The sequence below is a fragment of the Labrus bergylta genome, chromosome 7 (assembly GCF_963930695.1).
Source record: "Labrus bergylta chromosome 7, fLabBer1.1, whole genome shotgun sequence".
NCBI classification, from domain to species: Eukaryota; Metazoa; Chordata; class Actinopteri; order Labriformes; family Labridae; genus Labrus; species Labrus bergylta.
Window position 1 is genome coordinate 15,010,691 of NC_089201.1, and position 19,929 is coordinate 15,030,619.

The 19,929-nt window shown below is 43.3% G+C and overlaps 1 protein-coding gene across 2 annotated transcripts in view; it reads right to left on the reverse strand.

The window, feature by feature from the left end:
* Positions 1-19,929, reverse strand: part of grm8b (glutamate receptor, metabotropic 8b) — a 128,583-nt gene that overhangs the window by 24,702 nt on the left and 83,952 nt on the right. For both annotated transcript variants that reach the window (XM_065956853.1, XM_020635000.2), the window contains exon 7: positions 5,051-5,251. In XM_065956853.1, coding sequence (XP_065812925.1) covers positions 5,051-5,251 — 201 coding nt within the window. The remainder of the gene's footprint in view (positions 1-5,050; positions 5,252-19,929) is intronic.

The window sequence follows — 19,929 nt, forward strand, 5'->3', positions numbered from 1 at the left end:
GCGTCCAAAACGGTCGTGTGGGGGTGTCTTAAAACCACCTACCTTCTCTGGTCCAAACAAATCCAGATCATTCAGGACCAGAATCTAAAGTTAGAAGGAGGACATACTGGCTGCTGCATTGTTGTCAGAGAAGCCAGCACTTCAACATAGCATGTTTCCTTAATGTCTGATCATACAGTAAGCTCACTTTATCATTTCAGTTACTAGATATCTTACATGTTGGACCTTTAAGGACCTCTGTTAGGACACGCTCACTCGCATCGCATGCTGTAAGGACAAACTGTAGAAGAACTGGAACCTGAAAGCACATTATTTCCTGAGTTCTGCTTCAGTGAAGTTTCTTTCTTATCTGGAAGATGACTGACTAATCTTTCTCTCTGTGACACTTTTTCTGTTTCGGCTCTTATTTGCTTTAATTCACTAGCGGCAGAAACAGACTGTTAAATGTTTAAAAAGAAAACGACGTGCAGCCTTCAACTCGTCTCTAACTGAGCACAGATTTACTGTTTCAGCCCTCAGGGTGAAATTCACAGCTGATTCAATGTTTAATGTTTCTCCTCCTCCTGCAGAAATAACATCCAGCAGCTCCTCACATCCATCAGGCCCCGGCACAGAAAGATGAATCCCTGAGAGCGAAACACATCAGCCACAAAATCTGCTCCATCTCCTCCTCTCTCTTTTATTCTGTCCCATATCTCTCTGTGCTGAGCAGGTAGATAGAAAAATTATTCAAATTGAATCCCCATCTGCAGGTAGGAGGGAGGGAGGGGGAGAGGAGGAGAGGGGGTTGGGACAGACAGGGATATGGGGGGAAGATTTCTGGAGTATTATAATTTCCAGGAGGAGCAGAGTGGAGTGCGATGTGAAGATGCAGCAAAGAAGAAGATTTATGTTTATCATTCTGTATTTTGTTCATCCCTCACGAGGAAGATATTTATAAAACCGGCAATTTCAACGTCATAACACCACGAGCTGATATGAGAGCAGCTATCACAGGATCTGAAACTGTAACAGAATGTTCAGACAAAAAGAAAGATTAATTTTCCCTTTTCAGACGGCTTCTTTCACATAGGGGCCGTAACTAAGCTCAGCCGCCATCACGTCTTTGTACATTCATATTGCTTTTGTGATGCGGTAACATTGGTGTCCCGGTCTGCGCTCATCTGCTGGATCGGCTGAAACCGTTTTTCCCTCTTTTAATATTAGTATTTGAAGCCTGAGTGACGTCACCCATCTGTTCCTGCAGGGGCCTCTGGAGGCTCATCAGCAGCAGCTGCCATGTTGGAAATGCTGTCTCAGTCTAACTTTCAGTCAACCTAACGACAGGCTGAGAGCTGGAACTGAGGCAGGTTTTAAGCCTCTTGATGAACCGTTACATCGCGCCTACCTGTCAATCATGTCAGCTACACTCCTAACTATGAAAAACACTTATCATTCATAAAATCAAAAGAGAGCCAATTAAAAAAAATTCACCCCCCCGTACAGTGTGTGCCAGTGATGACAATAACAAATCAGACCTATTTGTTTTTTTATACCAAGCTGTAAATATGTTTATTTATGCTGAAAAAACTGCTTTTTTGAATGGGTGCATGGGACTTCTGAAATGAATAAAGAATCTTCTCTGTTCCTGGTTTTAATGGGGACAAATCTGCAGGAAGCTTTTAGGTTCAGTCTCTAATAGCTGAACATCAAAACATCAAAATTTCTCTTTATTTCACATTTCTCTTGATGTCTCTTTATTTCACATTTCTCTTGGTGTCTCTTTATTTCACATTTCTCTTGGTGTCTCTTTAGTCACTCGTTGTGTATTATTCACTGAGTCAAGGTTTGAAGGAGCTCTGCGAGGGAGTTGGTGCATTATGATGTGACTGTGTTGTCTCTTTGTTCCCTCAGACGTTTTATAAACACACTCACCTTTAAAAAGAAAAAAAGAAAAAAAAAGAAAATCTGAAGTCACATGGCGCTCTGGCCTTCAGTGCCTGTGAAGAAGCCCGACACTGTTTCAGGAATGTGTGTTATGATTTTTTCGCTCTGAATGAGAGAAATTTTGCTCTCTGATTCATGAATAGAACGGCAGCCTTGGCGATGGATGTCGGTGTTTGAAGCCAGAGAGGGGGGAAAAAAAAGAGCTTTTGTGAAACCTACGGACGGCCTTGATTCCACCAGAGAGGAGGAGGAGCGGGAGGACAGGACAGAAGCAGGAGGGAAAAAAAATCAAATGAATCGTACATTTTGCCTTTCATTGTGGTGCTGTCATTAATCACACAGTGAGGGGGTTATATGTTTGGGAATAAGCAACATTGCTCCTCAAGTCTTGATAGTATTGATCTTATTGTCTTTAGATACCCTACTGATAGTTGAAGTGGGTTAGTGTCCCGTTTGTAAGTTGCATTAGGCATTAGATCTATATCGTTTTTTTTCCGGCCAGAAAAGTGCTGGCTGTGCACTTGGCAGTGCTAGCATGAAGCGTTTGTGCTGCACGTCCGTCCTGTCTCCATGACAACAGTCTGTTGACAACGGCCGCTGAAAGACGCTCCATCACTTTTAACTGTATGTTTTTAACAATCAAAGGGTTGTGACTTCACAACAGTGAACAGACCTAGCATAGTCCGAAAACTTGGGAAACGAGAACACAATAAGACTTAGAATACAACATCTGAGAGAGGGTTGTTAGCTGCAAAAGCACACTGATAGTTGTTTATAGAGATAAATGAATGCTAAAATGTGGACGGTCGATATGTTCCAGGATGGCTGATTGTGTTTCACCCCTTGGATTTCTGTCGGACTAGAAACAGAAATCAGATCATTTCCAACATCAGAAATCACATCTCTAGCCTGTCACTATGAGCCTAATCTGTTAATAGAGATATATTCTCATTGAATTCAGTGTCTTTTTATTGGTAGAAGTCATTAAACTAACCAAAAAGGACGTCAAAATGATCTGTAATCATCCTTTAAAAATGTCAGTCACCAGCCTCTCCAAAGTCCCTCCACACAAACAAACCACACACTTAATAACATCGTCTGTGACAGTGGATCTGTGAATCTCCGGTCTCAGCACATACGAGGAGCAGGATGAGATTTAATATTCCACAGCGGTGAAGTTCTGTGATTATTAAAGATGTGTGAACGCAGACGGATGATGCGGCCGCAGCGGTTCCCACTGAGCGGAGAGTAATGAATGAGGAAACGGGGGGAAATAAAAACCTCCACGTCCGTTTCCTGTGTTTATTAACGAGCCGAGGGTTCCCTGATGACGGCGTCAGCATTCACACTTCCTGCTTACAGAGGGCCTAAAAAGTCCATGACAAGAGCTCGAGCCGTGAGGGAGAGGAAGAGGGGGGGGAATGAAGGAATTAAAGAAGGGTTAATGAGGGAGACATATAGAAGTTCTCCTGTTGGCTGGTGATGATGGAGGCATTACAGAAACTGAGAGGAATCTCTCTGATTGGCTGTTTGGAGGTTTCATTTATCTGCAGCTCTCGACACAGGTTCAGGAAAGCCCCTTGAGCATGCCATTGTTAGTATCCATGCTTTCACCCATTCGTGCCATTTCACCTTATTTGTGTCCTCCGCCTCTTCTTTTCTTTTTCCACTAAAAGACCAAGAGATTAGAACTCCAGCGCCATTTTCAACTTTTTATCAGACATTATTTTCCATTAGTAGTCTACCTATATTACGAGTGGTGACCGACAGCTGTGTGAAAATGGTCTTCTCGTATCATAACAACGGACTACCTGTTGTTCCTGGTGCTGAAAGGGAGTGACCAGAGGTGCTGACAGGAAGTGACCAGAGGCAAAGCACAACATCGAAAGGCTGTTCTTGAGAGTTCTAATCAGCATCAAAACCATCATCATCATCATCATTAAGGTTGTAGGTGTTCATGAAAGAGCTGGGTCTTTAGCTTTTTCTTAAAGGTGCAAAGCAGTTCGTTCCAGTACACCTTTCAGTGGCAGAGCGTAGCGGGCAGGAGGGAGTCTTAAATTTGATGCGAGCAGTAACTGGGAGCCAGTGGAGGCAGATGAACAGCTGAGTGACAGATGCTCTTGAAGGGAGGATGAAGAACAGTTACACTGCTGCGTTTTGGATCATCTGAAGGAGTTTGATAGTGTGTAAAAATGTTGAGAAATGTAACATTAATCAAAAAAAGCGTGGACATGCTGTCAGTTACTTTCTGACAGAACTTGTTTGTCCTTTAACAGAAAACGTCACAGAGATCTCGACTGCGGAGGAGGTGATTATTGGAAATCACGGCCGACCAAATGGCTCCATCTCAACTTATATGAACTCCTTATCGGCCATGTTCTGCAGCTCTGATTCACCAGTTGAGGTGTTGCATGGAATATTTGTGTGCTGGTGAAACCTGATTCAGCTTCTGCAGGATGTGTAATTTATTTTTAGATGGAACGCTGTACAGAGGGTTCTGATCAAACTCAACACTCAAGCTGATCTGTTTGTGACTCAGCAGCTTGAAGATTAGTTTCATGTCTTGTAGGTTCCTCTGGATGGTGGGGACGGCCTAGTGCAATGGATTTTAAAGCTGTGATTTCTTGGTAACACACAGTGCTGCTTTAAGTGTGAGGTGAACGTGTCAAGTTTCCACTCAGCCAAAGAGTTCAAGCAGCGTGTGGAGCGTCTCTTTGTTGGAAGAAGCCGATATATCACCCGGCAGTGTGAGGGTTGAATTTAGAGCTCTTTGACAGTTTTAGTCATTGATTAGTGGGAAGGCCTTAACCCCTTTTATAAATGACTTCCCCTCAGACGTTAAAAAAGCTGCTGCACTGGATTTAACTTACGGCTGGTCCTCCTGTGTGCCAGAATGTAAAGATTTCCACATACTCTGTGTGCTAGCATCACTATGCCGTTGTTCGCTGCTACTCTTGTCAATGCTTGTGTTTCCACAGTTCAGCCACAAACTCAAGAGCAGAAGAGAAAGGAATGAAACTTAGGATCTGCTGGTTTCACAGTGAATCACACCAGTAGTAAGATTCACCCGCAGTGCGTTAAGGATTAAGAGGGAACATGATGATTTAGCTTGTGCAGCTCTTACCGTTGAAGCCGACAGCGCGGATGTGGGCCAGCAGCTCCTTGCCGTCGATGTTGGCCATGCGGGGGCAGAGGCCGGGGTATCCGGCACAGAGCTCGCGGTGCATGTGGTGCAGAGCATGGGCCATGGCGTACACCGCGTCCATCACAAACTGAACCTTTCCCTCCTGCTCGTAGGTTGAGTCACGGCCCACTTTCTCCAGACCTGGAAGAGAAACGAAAGAGATGTCAACTGATCTGTCACATTTAAACACGTCGGACTGATTCTTCAACTTCTATACCCCCATTCCAGGATGATAAATAACTTCATCATGGACTTCTCATCAAGACGTTACCATCCATTAATATTTCTAATCTTTCTTGATGATGTTCAAAATTTCACTTTAAGTAAGACGTTTTAAAGAGAAGTGTGCTTCTCCTTGATTTCCCCCCTTCCGATCCACGTCTTTGTTTTTAGTAAAAGAGACACATTAAGTGTGTCCAACGGTGACTAATTCAACTCTTCTTGTTTTATTTAGTACCTGATATGAAATATGAACTGTGTAATCATGAAGTATTATACTTTATTGATCCTGTGAGGGTAAATTCAACGCTGAAACACAAACACATGCACAAACAGGATCCTACGGACACACGTGCACTAATGGAGAGGTGTCAGAGTGACAGCGCTGCACACAGTAAGCGCTCCTGAGGTGGTGAGGAGGGGGTTTGGTGCCTTGCTCAAGGGCACCTCAGCAGGGCTCTCTCCAGCTACTAGACCAATTTCCAGAATTGGTCACCAGCGACCCCTCAGATTCCAAACCCAAATCCCAAACTGAGTGACTGCTGCCCATATGGTTTTTAACTTAAATATAGATACAATTTTTTTGCCTAACCCTACCCTAACCCCTAACCCAGTCAGTCACATTTGTAATTCAGGTTATACTGGAATCTATTGAAATGTATGATCATTTTTGACAGCAATCTTTACAATTTTTCATATGGGTCCCGGGGGGCTCAGCTTCTCTTAGATATAAGTCAGGGCGACTAAAGGGATAGGTTAGGAACCACTGGTTTTGAGTAATGTGGTCCTCAAACTGATAATTACATACGATCATTTTGGTCTAACAAGGCAAACACATATGAGAAATCATAAAACATTTAGAAGGTAAAGCACAGGAACAGAGAAGCCGGTCGTCAAACTTTACTCACTTCTTGTCTGAGCTCTTTCTCTGAGTTTCTGAACCAAAAGATTTTGGAGTTTGTCCTTGCCGCTGGGCAGAGAGTAACTCACAAAGGATTATGGGAATGTGAAAAGAGACGCTGTCCCTTTAACTAGCCCATTACCATATTAAAATACATTTGAGTCCATCTCATTAGCCATGATTAAATAACAAAGTGGAGGAGACATCGTCGTGTTTGATTTGAAACTCTGTAAATTCCTACTGAAAATTTTCTCAGAGTAATTACGGTTATTAGAGCCACGGAGCTGTGCGATCACGCCGCCGGCTACACAGCGAAGAGGAAGAGAAGGGGAGGAGGAAACTAACTGCTGGACCGGACCCTCCATCAACAGACAAGACGTCTCAGAATTAATAGGAGCTTAGAAATGAAATCCAATTTAATTTTAATAGCAGGCGGGCGGCGAGGGGGAATCCGTCCAAAGGGAGACATTTGCAGCAGCAGTAAAGACTGATTGCACGTCTGTGCGGCGGTAATGAATGAGCCGGGAAATGCGGGCCGATGATGTCAGAGAGGAGATGTACAGTTGGGATGCAGACCATGGCGGCCCGCTGCGCATGATGAGTGCCTTCTTAATATTTAAAGAATACACATGTTGGACCCTGTAAATTCAAATGGGGCCTGAAGGCAGCGTTTTAGATTTACAAGAAGCTCCTTGACCCCGGGGTCTGACTCTGACATCTGTGGAGGAAGAGCCTCCTACTGGATCACACTTGATTTAGTTTGTATAAACCGGCTCTGTGACTTTATTTGACTTTAGTCTAATTATTAGCCCTCGTTCCTGTTTCAAGGAGCATTCTTTATTTCGTGTAAAATTCAAGATGCAAGGACTACATATGTTACATGTTCTCCTTGATTTGATATATTTAAGTTCTACCAGTTTACAAAAGGACAAAGTAGGAAAAGAACTTGCTAAAAAGTTACATCAAAATAAGATCTAGTAAATTGTAATAAGTATAAAGGTGAGGGTAAATCAGCGGCGCCCCCAGGAATGGATTTCATAGTTTGCACAAGGACCATTCCAAACACGATCACAATGACAGAGCGAGCGAGAGAGAGAGAGAGAGAGCGAGGAGTCAGTGCATTGACGCAACCCATACAATAAGATAACTCAGATTAACCTAAAGTAGTCAGACGCCTGGCCTTTAAATAAATATTGAGTATTGAGGTTGGAGCCAGTGTCTAATCTAGCACCAGTTCTTTGTGTTTGGACAGCCAAAGATCTGTAGCAGAGTAGCAGCTACTCCTTGCTGGTCTACAAGAAAGAGCTACTGACCAAAATAGATGCATGCAAAACTTTGTTGTGACCACCTTGAGGACAGACCGGTTAACATTTATGAAGTAGTCTTCCTAACCTCTGTCCCTTCATATCCAACTCCTTAGCCCATCCTGTTGCTGCAGATGGCTTTGCACCAGTTATTCTGGTTCTGCTTGAGGTTCTCTCCTCTGAAGCTGAAGGATTCTCTTGATTCTGTTACCAAATTTTGTTCATGGTGGATTGATGTTGGGTCTCTGTTAGGGCTGTGAATCTCTCTTTTTTTCAGACAATTTTGATTCTCTCGAGCTATACGATCAGATTCAGGGACGATTCATTCAAATCTAAAAACGATTCAGGGGCGAAAGTGAGCACTGTGTTTGGCCACCTGAATGCTGTTTTGACTTCCTGTGTACAAACAGGCGCTGATGACTGATGATGATGAAAGTCAGTGACTGAGGTGAAGCGGCGTGCTCAACAGACAGCTTCATCACGCCTGCTGGCATTTCAATTACACATCACTTATGGGGCAAATTTAATTCCTTCCTGACAGGATGGACGTGTTTCTGTTTACACCTCTCTCTTTCTCTCTCTCTCTCCCTCTCTCTCCCTCTCTCTCTCTTGAAGGCATCCTTCTGTTTCAATTAGATCTGTAAATTAGATAAACGGCAAACTAATTACAGAGGTTAGCAGGGACAGGATGAGTTCAGGGGGGAAAGCCTTGCCATGGTGCCTCACAAGCCTGAATACATCAACATGAATGTAGGTTTTTCATTGGCTGTTGTTTATAAGTAATATCAGTCTGTGTCAGATTCATCAGCGCAGCATTAATAATGATGTTTCCTCACAGCGCTGGTTCTGACTCATGTTCTAAAAACATGACAGACACGACTGAGGGCGGCTCAAACATTGAAGACCGTGCTCTGCATTAACAGCCTTTTTCATTTTCCCCTTATCTTCATGTGTGATAAGTTATTCACATTAAAGCAGAGCACATCATAAAAACTGACATAAATAATTGTAACTGTCACTCAAATGTCCATCAGCTCAACCTTTCTCTGCTCTGTGACATTTATGAGTTATCATTCAAAATATAGAAACCTCTCTCACTCTCTCACTCTTTTCATTCAGCATAAAAACACTCAGTCAGACTTCACTCAGGTGTTTTTGAAAGGACAAAAAGTGACTCTAAAACCAAAGTTGTAACCGGGTGAACAACAAGTCATCCTCAGAAAGACAAAGTATCATGTATGCACGTTTTTCACTTTATTCCGGCCTGATCGGGTATTTCTCCAGTTATGCTGCTCACGCTCCAGAAACAGAACCCAGTGGGGCAGGACGAGGGGCCGTCCAAAGTCAGGATCAACAAGTCACAACCTGTGTGCACCATATAGACCAACAAGACTAATTCAAGACCAACAAGTCCCAAGTCAAAACAGGTACAGGCCAATCCCAGCCCAAGTGTAAAGGCCCTGACACACCAAGCAGACAGCAAGAACTAGTGGCGATGAAGACCGTCTTGGCCAAAAAGTTGCACTTGAACACACCGCAAAGACTACAGCCGACAGCTAACCACTGCAAATGCTCTGTGCATGCATGAGAGGAAATAAATCTCCCTGCCAGCAGGCGGTGGTAGTCCGTTCTTATGATACGAGAAGACCATTTTCACACCGCTGTCGCTCACCACTTGTATAGGAAGCCTACTACTTGGTCTTTTAGTGGAAAAAGAAAAGAAGAGGCGGAGGCGACAAATAAGGAGAAACCACACTAATGGGTGAAAGCATGGATACTACAGCAACATGCTCGAGGGGCTTTCTTCAACCTTTGTCGAGAGTTGGAGAGAAATGAAACCTCAGAACAGCCAATCAGATAATCCTCTCAACAACCGCGCTGACGCCGATTCAACATGTCGTATCGGCCAGAAAAAGGCAGACAGGTAGCGAAGGAGCCGGACACACCGCAAAAACTAAGGCTATACCACTCACAGACGGTCCAACTAAGACCAACAGTCGACGATATAAACAACTCTGAAGTAGAGACATTTCTAGACATATCTCATTTGGGGAGTAGCACATGAAAAAGTTCCAAACTCTGAGCTCTGCTGCAACAGATATGATCATAATGAAGTCGTCACTGAGGAGCAAAAAAAAAAAAAAACGTTCACAGCCACCGTCTTCTCTTCAAAACAAAGTGTGTCTGAGTTCTGCTGAACACTAAACAGCTGCTCGATCTCTGACATGGAGGCAGGCTTCTCCCTCCGCAATTCTTTCAAACTGAAAGAGACACTCGGCGTCTGTCGACACCACTTCTTTATCTGTGACGTCTCCAAACAAACAAACAAACAAACAGCAGCAGCACAATGCTTGGAAAAAAACACACACATGGAAAACACACCAAAGGCTTTGAAATGTAAATCCTGCTCTCACATCCACTCAGTGTAATTCACGGGAATCTGGAACACAGAGGAAAACAAAAAGGAAGGAACACGGCTGTAAAAAAAAACAAAAGGTGAGAAAACAATGCGCCTCTTAAGTCAGCAAACGCATCGTTCAACAAAGCAGAAGAGCGGTATGAAATATTCATGTTCTCTTCTGTTGAAACAGTGTTTTTGGAGTCTCCAGGTGGAAGAACTGATCCTCAGAGTGAACAACAAGGTTTCTCCCTCAATGAGAGAAGAAGCGCTTATTCCTCGACAACTCAACTCCTGCTGAAAATACCTCGACCTTCTTTACTTCAAGGAAGGAGGGATCGACTGGATGTTCATTACTTTTCCCTAAAGATCCAAATATCCCGATGATGTAGCTCTTCTAAAGAACTTGTATGTATGTGAAAAAGAAAGGAGGAGAGTGGAAAATCAAACCTGGATGACTAATAAAAACATAATTCTCTCAAACTTAAAATACAAACTCTTGTTTTTGCACGCAGCATCGACTCCGCTTTGTTTTCACAAATTACATTTTTCCTTTTGATTCCCATAAATATATGCTACAGAGGAATGAAGTAACGCCCCTTGTGCACCTAAAAAAAATGTTCTGAGTGCTGTCCAACGTCTTTTTTCAATGAGCAAACAGCGTTCTAAGCAGAAGGAGGCCGTCTGGAGAAAAAGCTCAGCGCCCAGCTTCCTTTTTCCAAGCGCTCTGCCTTTTTTGTGCCGACAATGTTTCCAACAGAAACTGACCAAAGAGACACGGCCGAGGTCAGATAATAGAACACAGCGACAACATCATGTTGGGCCATGCAGGCTTAAGACAGGCAAACAATAGACTTGGGCCTGCATCTCTTTGAGAAGCCTCATTTGAGTTATTCACTGGGATCACAAAGAGACCTAAAGGACTCCTACTCCCTATAATCCCCTGTAATACTTCACATCTACGCGTGAAGAAAAGGGGGGACCTGAACCCCTCGCTTCTCATTGGAGGACCTCTAAGGTAAAGCTTGGATTGTCCAGTGAACGCATCTCAGTTTCTCGGAGAGCGTCAGACTATAACAGATTATCAGAAAGATAACGGTCTTATTCCGTCCTGCAACGAAAGGACATCAACGGACGTCTCCCCACTGGACGGAGAACACATCGAAGCTGCTCTTGCCGTAAGGGACCCTTGCCGCCATCAAACGCTTCTGTACCAGGACGGACAGAAGATTTGTTCCATCGCTGGACCCCCTTTTCCCTTCACCAATCGCGGGCAAAGCGATTCAATTTATTAAATATAGTTATTAATTATTAATATTAGTAACTAAGTAACTAATTTGAGACTGATTTTAGTGATATTTTGATTATATTTCCCGGATTCGAGGGTGGTGCCCCCGGAGTTGATTGCACATTAATTGATTGATTAATTATTAATTATTATTATTATAATTATTAATAATTCAATATAATTATTAAAGGACATTGATTTGATAAAACCCCAACAATCAGCATCACTGAACAGCATAACCAACACAAATATCTGAACTATCTCCCCCTCTGATTGGAATTAAGGAGGGAAATGGCACTGGGGACAAAAGAGGTCCTGGATCTGTTGGATTTAAGAGAGGGAAATCTGAACCGAGAACCAGGAGGGAGTCACTGAAACTCAGAGTGAAGGGGGTTAAGCAGTAATAACCGTAAAAAACTGTCCTGTGTCAGGATTGTGTTGGAGATTCAGCTCTGCAGATGATTAGAGAGCGACTCGCTGTCATCAGATGTCAACACGTGATGCAGGAGTTCAGACGACAAAACGCGTCTCTGTTATCCGAACAAGCCTCTCTGTCAGATGCTGCCGCTGGCACACAAACAAACAGGACACTAATTATAGATCACAATCAATGCAAGGCTGACAGAGGATCCGTCGCCTCGAGGCTGCAGAGTCTCAGAGCCGAGGAGGTTCTGAACCCGACCTTCAGAGAGGAAGACAAGCTCCACTGTGAGTCGGATCTGACACACAGGGTTTTAGTATGATGCAGATCAGTTTGGCTGATTTTTCTGTGTTTGATTGACAGCTGCTGCACCCACAGAGAATGTGAGATTTTTTTGGGGAGCTTTTGTAGTATATTTATTGATCTCTTCACTTTTTATCTTGTATTTCCTTGATATTGTTATAAAAGCACTTAAATCATTTGACAGCCCTAGTTTATACTCCTCATAAAATTCTCTCAATGCATGCACAAGACGTGTAGTTATTTATCTGTAACTTTTACCAATGTTCTTTTAATTCAAAGTTTCTATGAGGAATGGCCCCTCCAGAAATTCAAATTCACAGAAAATATGTACCAAACAACAGAGGCAGATGAAGTGTTTGATGTGCTTTAAGAGGTTATTAAGTCTAAATTGTGAGGAGTGCATTACCAGTTTTACAAGAGAAATGGAAAAAGATTTTCTAAGGTAGTCTCATATGGGCTTTGAAAAGTTGGGGAGGGGCTGGAAGTGGAGGTTGTAATTATGAAGTCTTATAATTACAGTATTAAACTGTATTTTATGTCTGGCAGAGAATGAGGAGTTCAGAAGTGTCTGTTGCTGCGGACGTGCGGTGGACTGTGGACATAATCCCTTAATGAAAGCTAATGGTGTTTCATACTCAGACCTCAGGCCACCATGGCTCATGGATATTTAATTACACTAACTGATTGCAATTAAGGTGCAGACCTTTCCCAGTGGCCTTTCCAAAGGGATCTTTCTGTTAGCCATTGTCAGCTGAGTTACACTGTATAGATGTATATTTAAGGATGTTGCAGCTCTTGAATATTAACATTTATGGTAATTATTTGCAATCAAAGTTGACGGGACTAGAGACGAGAAGAGGGACAACAGTCTTTAGAAGGTTTAGAAGTCTGGGGTTTGTTATTTTGGCCTTTGCGGTTTTGTTTTTAGTAATCCAAAAGTGACCAGATTTGGACCATATGGTAGATACACTTTTCAACATGCCTGTTGATTGATAGAGACCTAAAGCAAACCCTGCTTTACAATCTATTCTATTTTAAATAGGACAAAAACTGGAGGCACATTGTTTAGACCATAAACTCATCAAATGTTTAAATCTACTGATACATAAGAAGTGAGAAGAATGCTTTCTTTATAGACTTTGGCCTCGTGTCCACCTAGTGTTTATACCTGGCAGAAAAGTGCTGGCTGTTGATCGGGATTGTTTGCATGAAGAAAAGCGCTGCACGTCCATCCTGTCTCTATGACAACAGTCTGTTGACAACGGCTGCTGTATGAGTGAAATGCTTCATTTCTTTTAACTGCATTTTTTTGCAAAGTTGAAACATTTCCAACTTGAGCACTCGGAGTGGCCGCACAGAAAAGGCAGAAAGACTCTGGGCGCTGCGCTTCTTTCTCCAGGCAGCCCCTTTCTGCTGAGAATGCTCTGTACTCATTGAAAACAATTGAAAAAAGATGCTGGTGCTCAGAAAAAAACGCTAGGTAGACACGAGAGCCTTAAACACAAACAAACTACTTTCTGTAAATAATAGAGTCACCCCCCTGCATTTTGGGAAATTTTAATTATTCCTGTGTCCACAGGACTTCGGATAAGCTGAAGAAGATGGATGGATAGTCTGAAAGACCGCTAACACCGTTACTAGAGCTATGCTGCTAACTTCAAATATCACACATGCACATACTAAATATGTTTTAAAGGGTCTAAACAACGAGAGTCCGCTGTCAGACAACATTAAACCAGAGAAGCTGTTCACACTGAAAAGGGTTCCTTTGTTGAACTCTCATGATTGCATCGACTGGGCTGTTGTTTTTTCTCTCTGTCTCTGAAAGTGAATCAATAAAAACAACAGAGGTCATTAGACGCCTAATTTCAGATGATTAAAAAGGCAGCAGGTCAGAGATCCTGCAGGACTTGACTGCTCTGAGATGAACACTCACACTAACAACAGGGGATGGAGAAAAACAAAAGAAGGTTTTTGCTCAAGGCTCTTAATTTAACACACCCAGGGAACGCATGCAATTTGCTGTGATTACAACTGGACCCTCAGAAACCCTGAAGACCCCCACTGAGAATGTAAGTAAATTCTGAATCACAGATGTGAGTGACACAGTGTAGTTAATCTTCTTCTCTTACTACTCTGTTGTTGAAGTATCTTTAAAAATTGACAAATAACAAACAGATCTGTAATCTTATCTATATGCAGTATATTTGTCATGTAGGCCTCGTGTCCACCTAGCATTTTGTCAGGGCACCAGCGTCTTTTCTCAATCGTTTTCAATTAGGAGAAATGTTCCGCTAACCCATAGCTTAATTTTTGGTCCAAGCTGGTCCAAGCCAAACCTGAGCCAGCCCTGACTATAAGCTTTATCAAAAGAGAAGGTTTTAAGCCCCCTCCTAAAAGTACGGTGGGTGTCTGCCTCCCGGACTGTGCCTGATAAAAGGTTCCAAAGGAAGAGGGGCCTGATGACTAAAGGCTCTACCTCCCATACTACATTTAGAGACTATAGATCGGCAGGTCTGCATTCGGGGTGTGTAATGTTCTACAGAGGTAATACAGCCCTATGAGCCTTTTTGAGATAGGATGATGCCTGACCATTAAGAGCTTTAAATGTGCTCTGGATTTTATAAAGAGCCAGTGCAGACAAGAGCTGTTTTCACACCTGAAAATTAAAACGTATAGTCAGGATAGTCTTGATCTATTATTTTACTGAGGTACTTTTTTTTAATATGTTACCATCATATCGTGAACTTTTTCCCTGTCAGACTAGAGTAGAGGGAAGTCTCAGGAGGCATGACATAAAAAAGATGCTGTGAAATCCCAAGGTAGTGCAGCAAGCAACAGTCTGACACTAAAAAGACCAAGTTGTATCAATGCTGCATGTAACTGGACATATTCACCTAAACACAAAATGGTAAGAAGTAAGAGTATAAAGAAGCTTTACCTAAATGTGAATTTTCCTCCCACAGATTTATTTTTGCAGGTTTAACATACTGAGGCATATGCGTCTTCATAAGCAGTGCACAACAATGGATTTAAATAAAGGCATGTCGATGACATGTGCACAGTGTGATAAGAACACACACCTATTTATATAAACATACACACACCTGTAGCACGCTGAGCTTACATCGCTGTAGCTCTAAACAAGATACAAACATCTGTGTCTGCACCCACCCACACACACACCTGCAGATGCTGACCTGCTGGCTCAGCTACTCGCCTATCAGTGTGTGTATATGTGTGTGTGTGTGTGTGTGTGTGTGTGTGTGTGTGTGTGTGTGTGTAATGACTCTGCTGTAGCTCCAAAACTCAATCTGGAGCTGCGGACACACTCAGAGAGGAGCAGCGTCCTGACAGCAGCAGCCTGATCAAAGCCGTCCACTGAGCTCAGGTGAAGACTCGCTGTGATCAGCAGTATTTATACTCAGCGCTGACGCTGTCCTTCTGTTGTTTCACTCCTGTCTGCTGCACGCTCGCCCCTGTTTACCCAACACCTTTTTCTCAAATCCTGTTACTCTGTGTCGGACATTTTGGTAAAAGATTTGGCCCTGTTCTACAGTAATAGTTCTCCTGAATCTGGAAGGATTACAACGTGCTGCAGGGTCTCTGCAGTCAGCACAGAGAGACTCATCAGGGGAGAGCTGGACGTGATGGGAGAGGAGAAGAAGAATTCATTTGAGCTTTGAGAGACGCAGATTCAACAGCATCTAATTTACATTGGTCCACACGCTTAAGTTTAGCCCACTGTAGTTTTAAACTAGGCGTTAACCTCACATGTATACCCATGTATTTCTATTTTCATCCAGTTTCTCTCTCTCTCTATCTTTTCTACTTGTATTTCTGCCTTTATGAAGTTCCATCCATCCGTCCATTATCTATATTGCTTTTCCCGTAAGGGGTCACGGCAGGGCTGGATCCGAGCCCAGCTGTCATTGGGTGAGAGGCGGGGTTACACCCTGGACTGTTCACCTGTCAATCACAGGGCTGACATACAGAGACAGACAACCAGCCACACTCACATTCACACCTACGGACAATTTAGAGTCATCAGTTAACCTAACGAGCATGTCTTTGGACTGTGGGAGGAAGCTGGAGTACCCGGAGAGAACATGCAAACTCCACACAGAGAGGCTCCTGTCAGACTGGGTTTCAAACCAGGAACCTCCTTGCTGTGAGGAAACAGCACTCCTTGAAGAAGTTGGTTCATAAAAAGAAAAACAGGAAAGGTACAAGCTGAAGTTTTTGAAACATTTTGAGCCTGCACCTTGGATTGTCCTTTTTGATTCCTGTTCTCGACCACGTTGTAAACCCAAATTATCATACTGTACTTTTACTTTTAGGCTTCCTTTAAAGATGCACAATCTTAAACCCTGATCTCTGAGGCAGACGATTAAAGAAACCACCGCCTTATTCTCCGTCCTCTACACAGAGTATTCATCAGATGAGAGTTGTGAGTTCAGGAACAAACACTCTTTCATCTTCATGTTACACTCGGTGTGAATGGCTGTGTGCTGGATTAATAACCAGGGTGTCAGAGCTTGAGAGCTCCGGTCTCTCAATCATTATCCCGAGTGTTAACTGTCAGCCAACGCTGCCAAGCTCATGAATATAAATGAAGGAGAGGTCGAGTGTGAGAGCCGCCAAAAAAGACCAGAGACCTTATTTAACCTACAACATGGAGGAGGAGCTCCTGGACAGCTCGCATCTGTCAGGTTCATGTTCACCTGAAGCTGCTGAATAAATCAATCCCTCCACCAAGTTTTAACTGCCATTCAGAAAATTCATGCTGATTGACAAATCAACACACTTTTCTGTGACTTTTCACATTCGCCCAATCACCACAATTTTTATTTTCTAAAAATACTTTCAAGATTCAAAAGCTTAATTGTCTATAACATAGTGACAGAAAATTAACTGTGGTTAGAGGCTCAAGAAACATTAAAACATTCACACCCATGAGACTCACATGAAATCAGAAAATTATACCAAAAGGACACAAAGGTGCTGACAAGAAGTGACCAGAGGCAAAGCACAACATTGACGGCAGTTCTTGAGAGCTCTAATAAGTATAGAAACCATCTTAAAGGGATATTTCTCCCTTTGAAACATGAATCTGTATTGACATTGCGTCAAATATGTAGTAGAAATGTGAAATACATTTTGAAGTTGGTGCATTCGTGGTCGAGAAAGGCAGAAAGTGACTTTTTGGCTCGTGGATGAAAGACTCCAAATCCCAGAATGCACAGCACCGCAGGCCACTCCCACTAAGGTCAGGTTTACAGCTGTCTGCCAGTTCCGGCGGAGCGCCGTCTGCCCCCTGTTCCGGCAAAGTGCCGACTGTCTCCTGTTCTGGCAGAGCACCGTCTGTCCCCTGTGTCTGATGAGAGACTCGAGCCCCCTGTTTCAGAGTGGAGGGTCCATCCTGGTTCTTCGTCGGCGGTCCGGCCGACTTCGTGGGAGGTCCGGCCCACTCCTGTGTCTGCGTTGGAGGTTCTGCCCACTCCCCTGTCTCCGTGGGAGGCCCTGCCCAATCCTATGACTCCTGTGTCTCCGTGGGAGGTCCTGCTGTCTCCTGCGCCCACGTCAGAGGTCCTGTTTAAACCTGCGCCCACGTCAGAGGTCCTGTTTAAACCTGCGCCCCCGTCAGAGGTTCTGCTGACTCCTGCGCCCTCGTCAGAGATCCTGCTGACTTCTCCTGGACCGAAACCTCCTAGCCTCCCCCATGAACTCTTACCTGCGTTTGGTCTGCCTCCCGGCAGCCCCCCTGAACAGAACTGCCTGTTTTGTCGGCCTCCTGGTCGGCCTCCCGAACTGTCGCCCTCCTGAACTTTCCGGGCTATGTGCCCTGCCTCCAGGCCGAGGTTCTTGTTTAATCCTGCCTCTGTGTGTTTTCCCTCTGTGTTTGTTTTGCATTTTTCCTTTAGCCTTTTTGTTAAAATAAATCGTTTTTGTGAGTTTATTCTGCGCTTGGGTCCACCTCCTTGTTTTCCCACACCCGTGACATTCACCCCGCTAAACGCAACAGCTTCCAATGACACAAAATTACGATTTTTGCGTCATCAAAAGCTCCTTTTCAGACTTAAAAATACAAAGATTTCCCATCTGAGGGGAAAATGAGGGCGGGATGCACGACCATTCAAAAATAATACCAGGTTTCTAATGATACAAAGCTTAATGCAAATGGGTGAAGTATCCCTTTAAAAGTCGCCGTTATCAAACAAAACCATCGTCATTACCATCATCATCATCATCATCATCATCAATAATATCGAGACCATCGTCATCATCATTATCAAGGTCGTAGGTGTTCAAAAAGAGCTAGGTCTTTAGCTATTTCTTAAAGGTGCAAAGGGACACTGTAGATCAAATGGAGTTTGGTAGTTCGTTCCACCGCCAGGGGGCGACAGAGGAGAAGAGTCTAGTTAGAGTCTCAGGACTTGTAGTAGGAAGATCAACTTTATTAACAAATTAGACCGACGCCTTTCAGCTTGTGGCCTTCATCAGGGTCATCCAAAATGTCAGGAGACAAACATCGCTCCCAGCTGATAGAACGCTTTAATTGGAGTTTGTCCCAGACGCTCGCAGTTGATGTGTAACGTGTTACACAGGGGAAAAAAAGCATTAAAATGCTGCAACTTGCAACAAAAACGCTGCTTCAGAATCAATCATTTCGAAAAAAATCAAAGAAAAAGCAGACTAGGGACTCCTCACCCAAATATGTATCTAAGCCCAAGCACTGTAATTAAATACATGTTTGATATTTTACTCCACATACTGTACTTCTTCCATCAACTACTCCTCTTAATCGCAAAGGACTTCTGTGTTGTTGTTTATTATTTCACTACATTTGTTAGACTTGAGGAGGTTCTGCTTGGGGATTTCAACGCCCACATGGGCAACGATGGAGACACCTGGAGGAGGGTGATTGGGAGGAACGGCCTGTCTGATCTGAACCTGAGAGGTGTTTTATTATTGGACGTCTGTGCTAGTCATGGATTGGAAATAACAAACACCATGTACGTGGGATGTTCATTGAACGATTCTCTGAGGTTTCTTTTACGAACAGAGGCATGAGAAAAAGTTCAAGTTCGAAAGAAACATTTAGAGAAATCTCGAGAGAAATCATTTTTGGAAACTATTGAGGATGTTATCAAGTACATTTTTAATGCAAATCCTTCAGGCTTCCAGCTTAACTTGTGAGTTTTAATCCTTTCATAATTTGGGGCGTGCAGGCAGACTGAGATGTCTGGGCAGACATCAAACATCAAACAAAGAAAAGCTGATTAAAAGCTGATTCAGCAGGTTTGGTTTGTTTGCTCCTCTGTCAGTGATCATTTTCCAAGAACAGCTGACTGCGCTACTTTACAGATTTATTTCCAACCGTTTTTCTTTTCTTTTTTTTGTTGTAAAGGAGAATGAAAACAAGACTGTCCTGAGCGGAGAAATCCTCCAGAGCTCCCACAATCTATCACAGCTTCAATCTATAATAAGACTCGTGTGCAGGTGTGCTTAAGGTGCTGTCACAGTCTGACGCTTTCTTTCTTACTTCTGGAATAAAAAGACGGACACAGATCTGATCCGACTGTGTGTCTGAATGACGAACCAATCAGCTGCTCCTGTTCATCTTTGTCACACAGAGACAACAAAGACGATGGAGCGGAAAGATTGAAGGAAGAAAGGAGAAATAGGTACACGTGCTGCAAAGACGACAAGATATTTGGTTGTTATTCTTCTGGATGAGGACAAACAGACATGAGCAGCATTCATCAACACATACAACAAACACACTTTCAAACACAATGATCTTGTAAAAGAATAGACCAGAGGTTGCAGAACTTTTCGCTTATGAACTCATTTATCAGTAACGGCACCCAGTTCAGACCCCTTGGCACATTTCAGACAGGCCCAGCAAAAGAATGCATTGCACCCTCATTTCAAATTTCTGCACCCTCAATTGAATTGAGGGGTTACAAACAAGCGGCAAC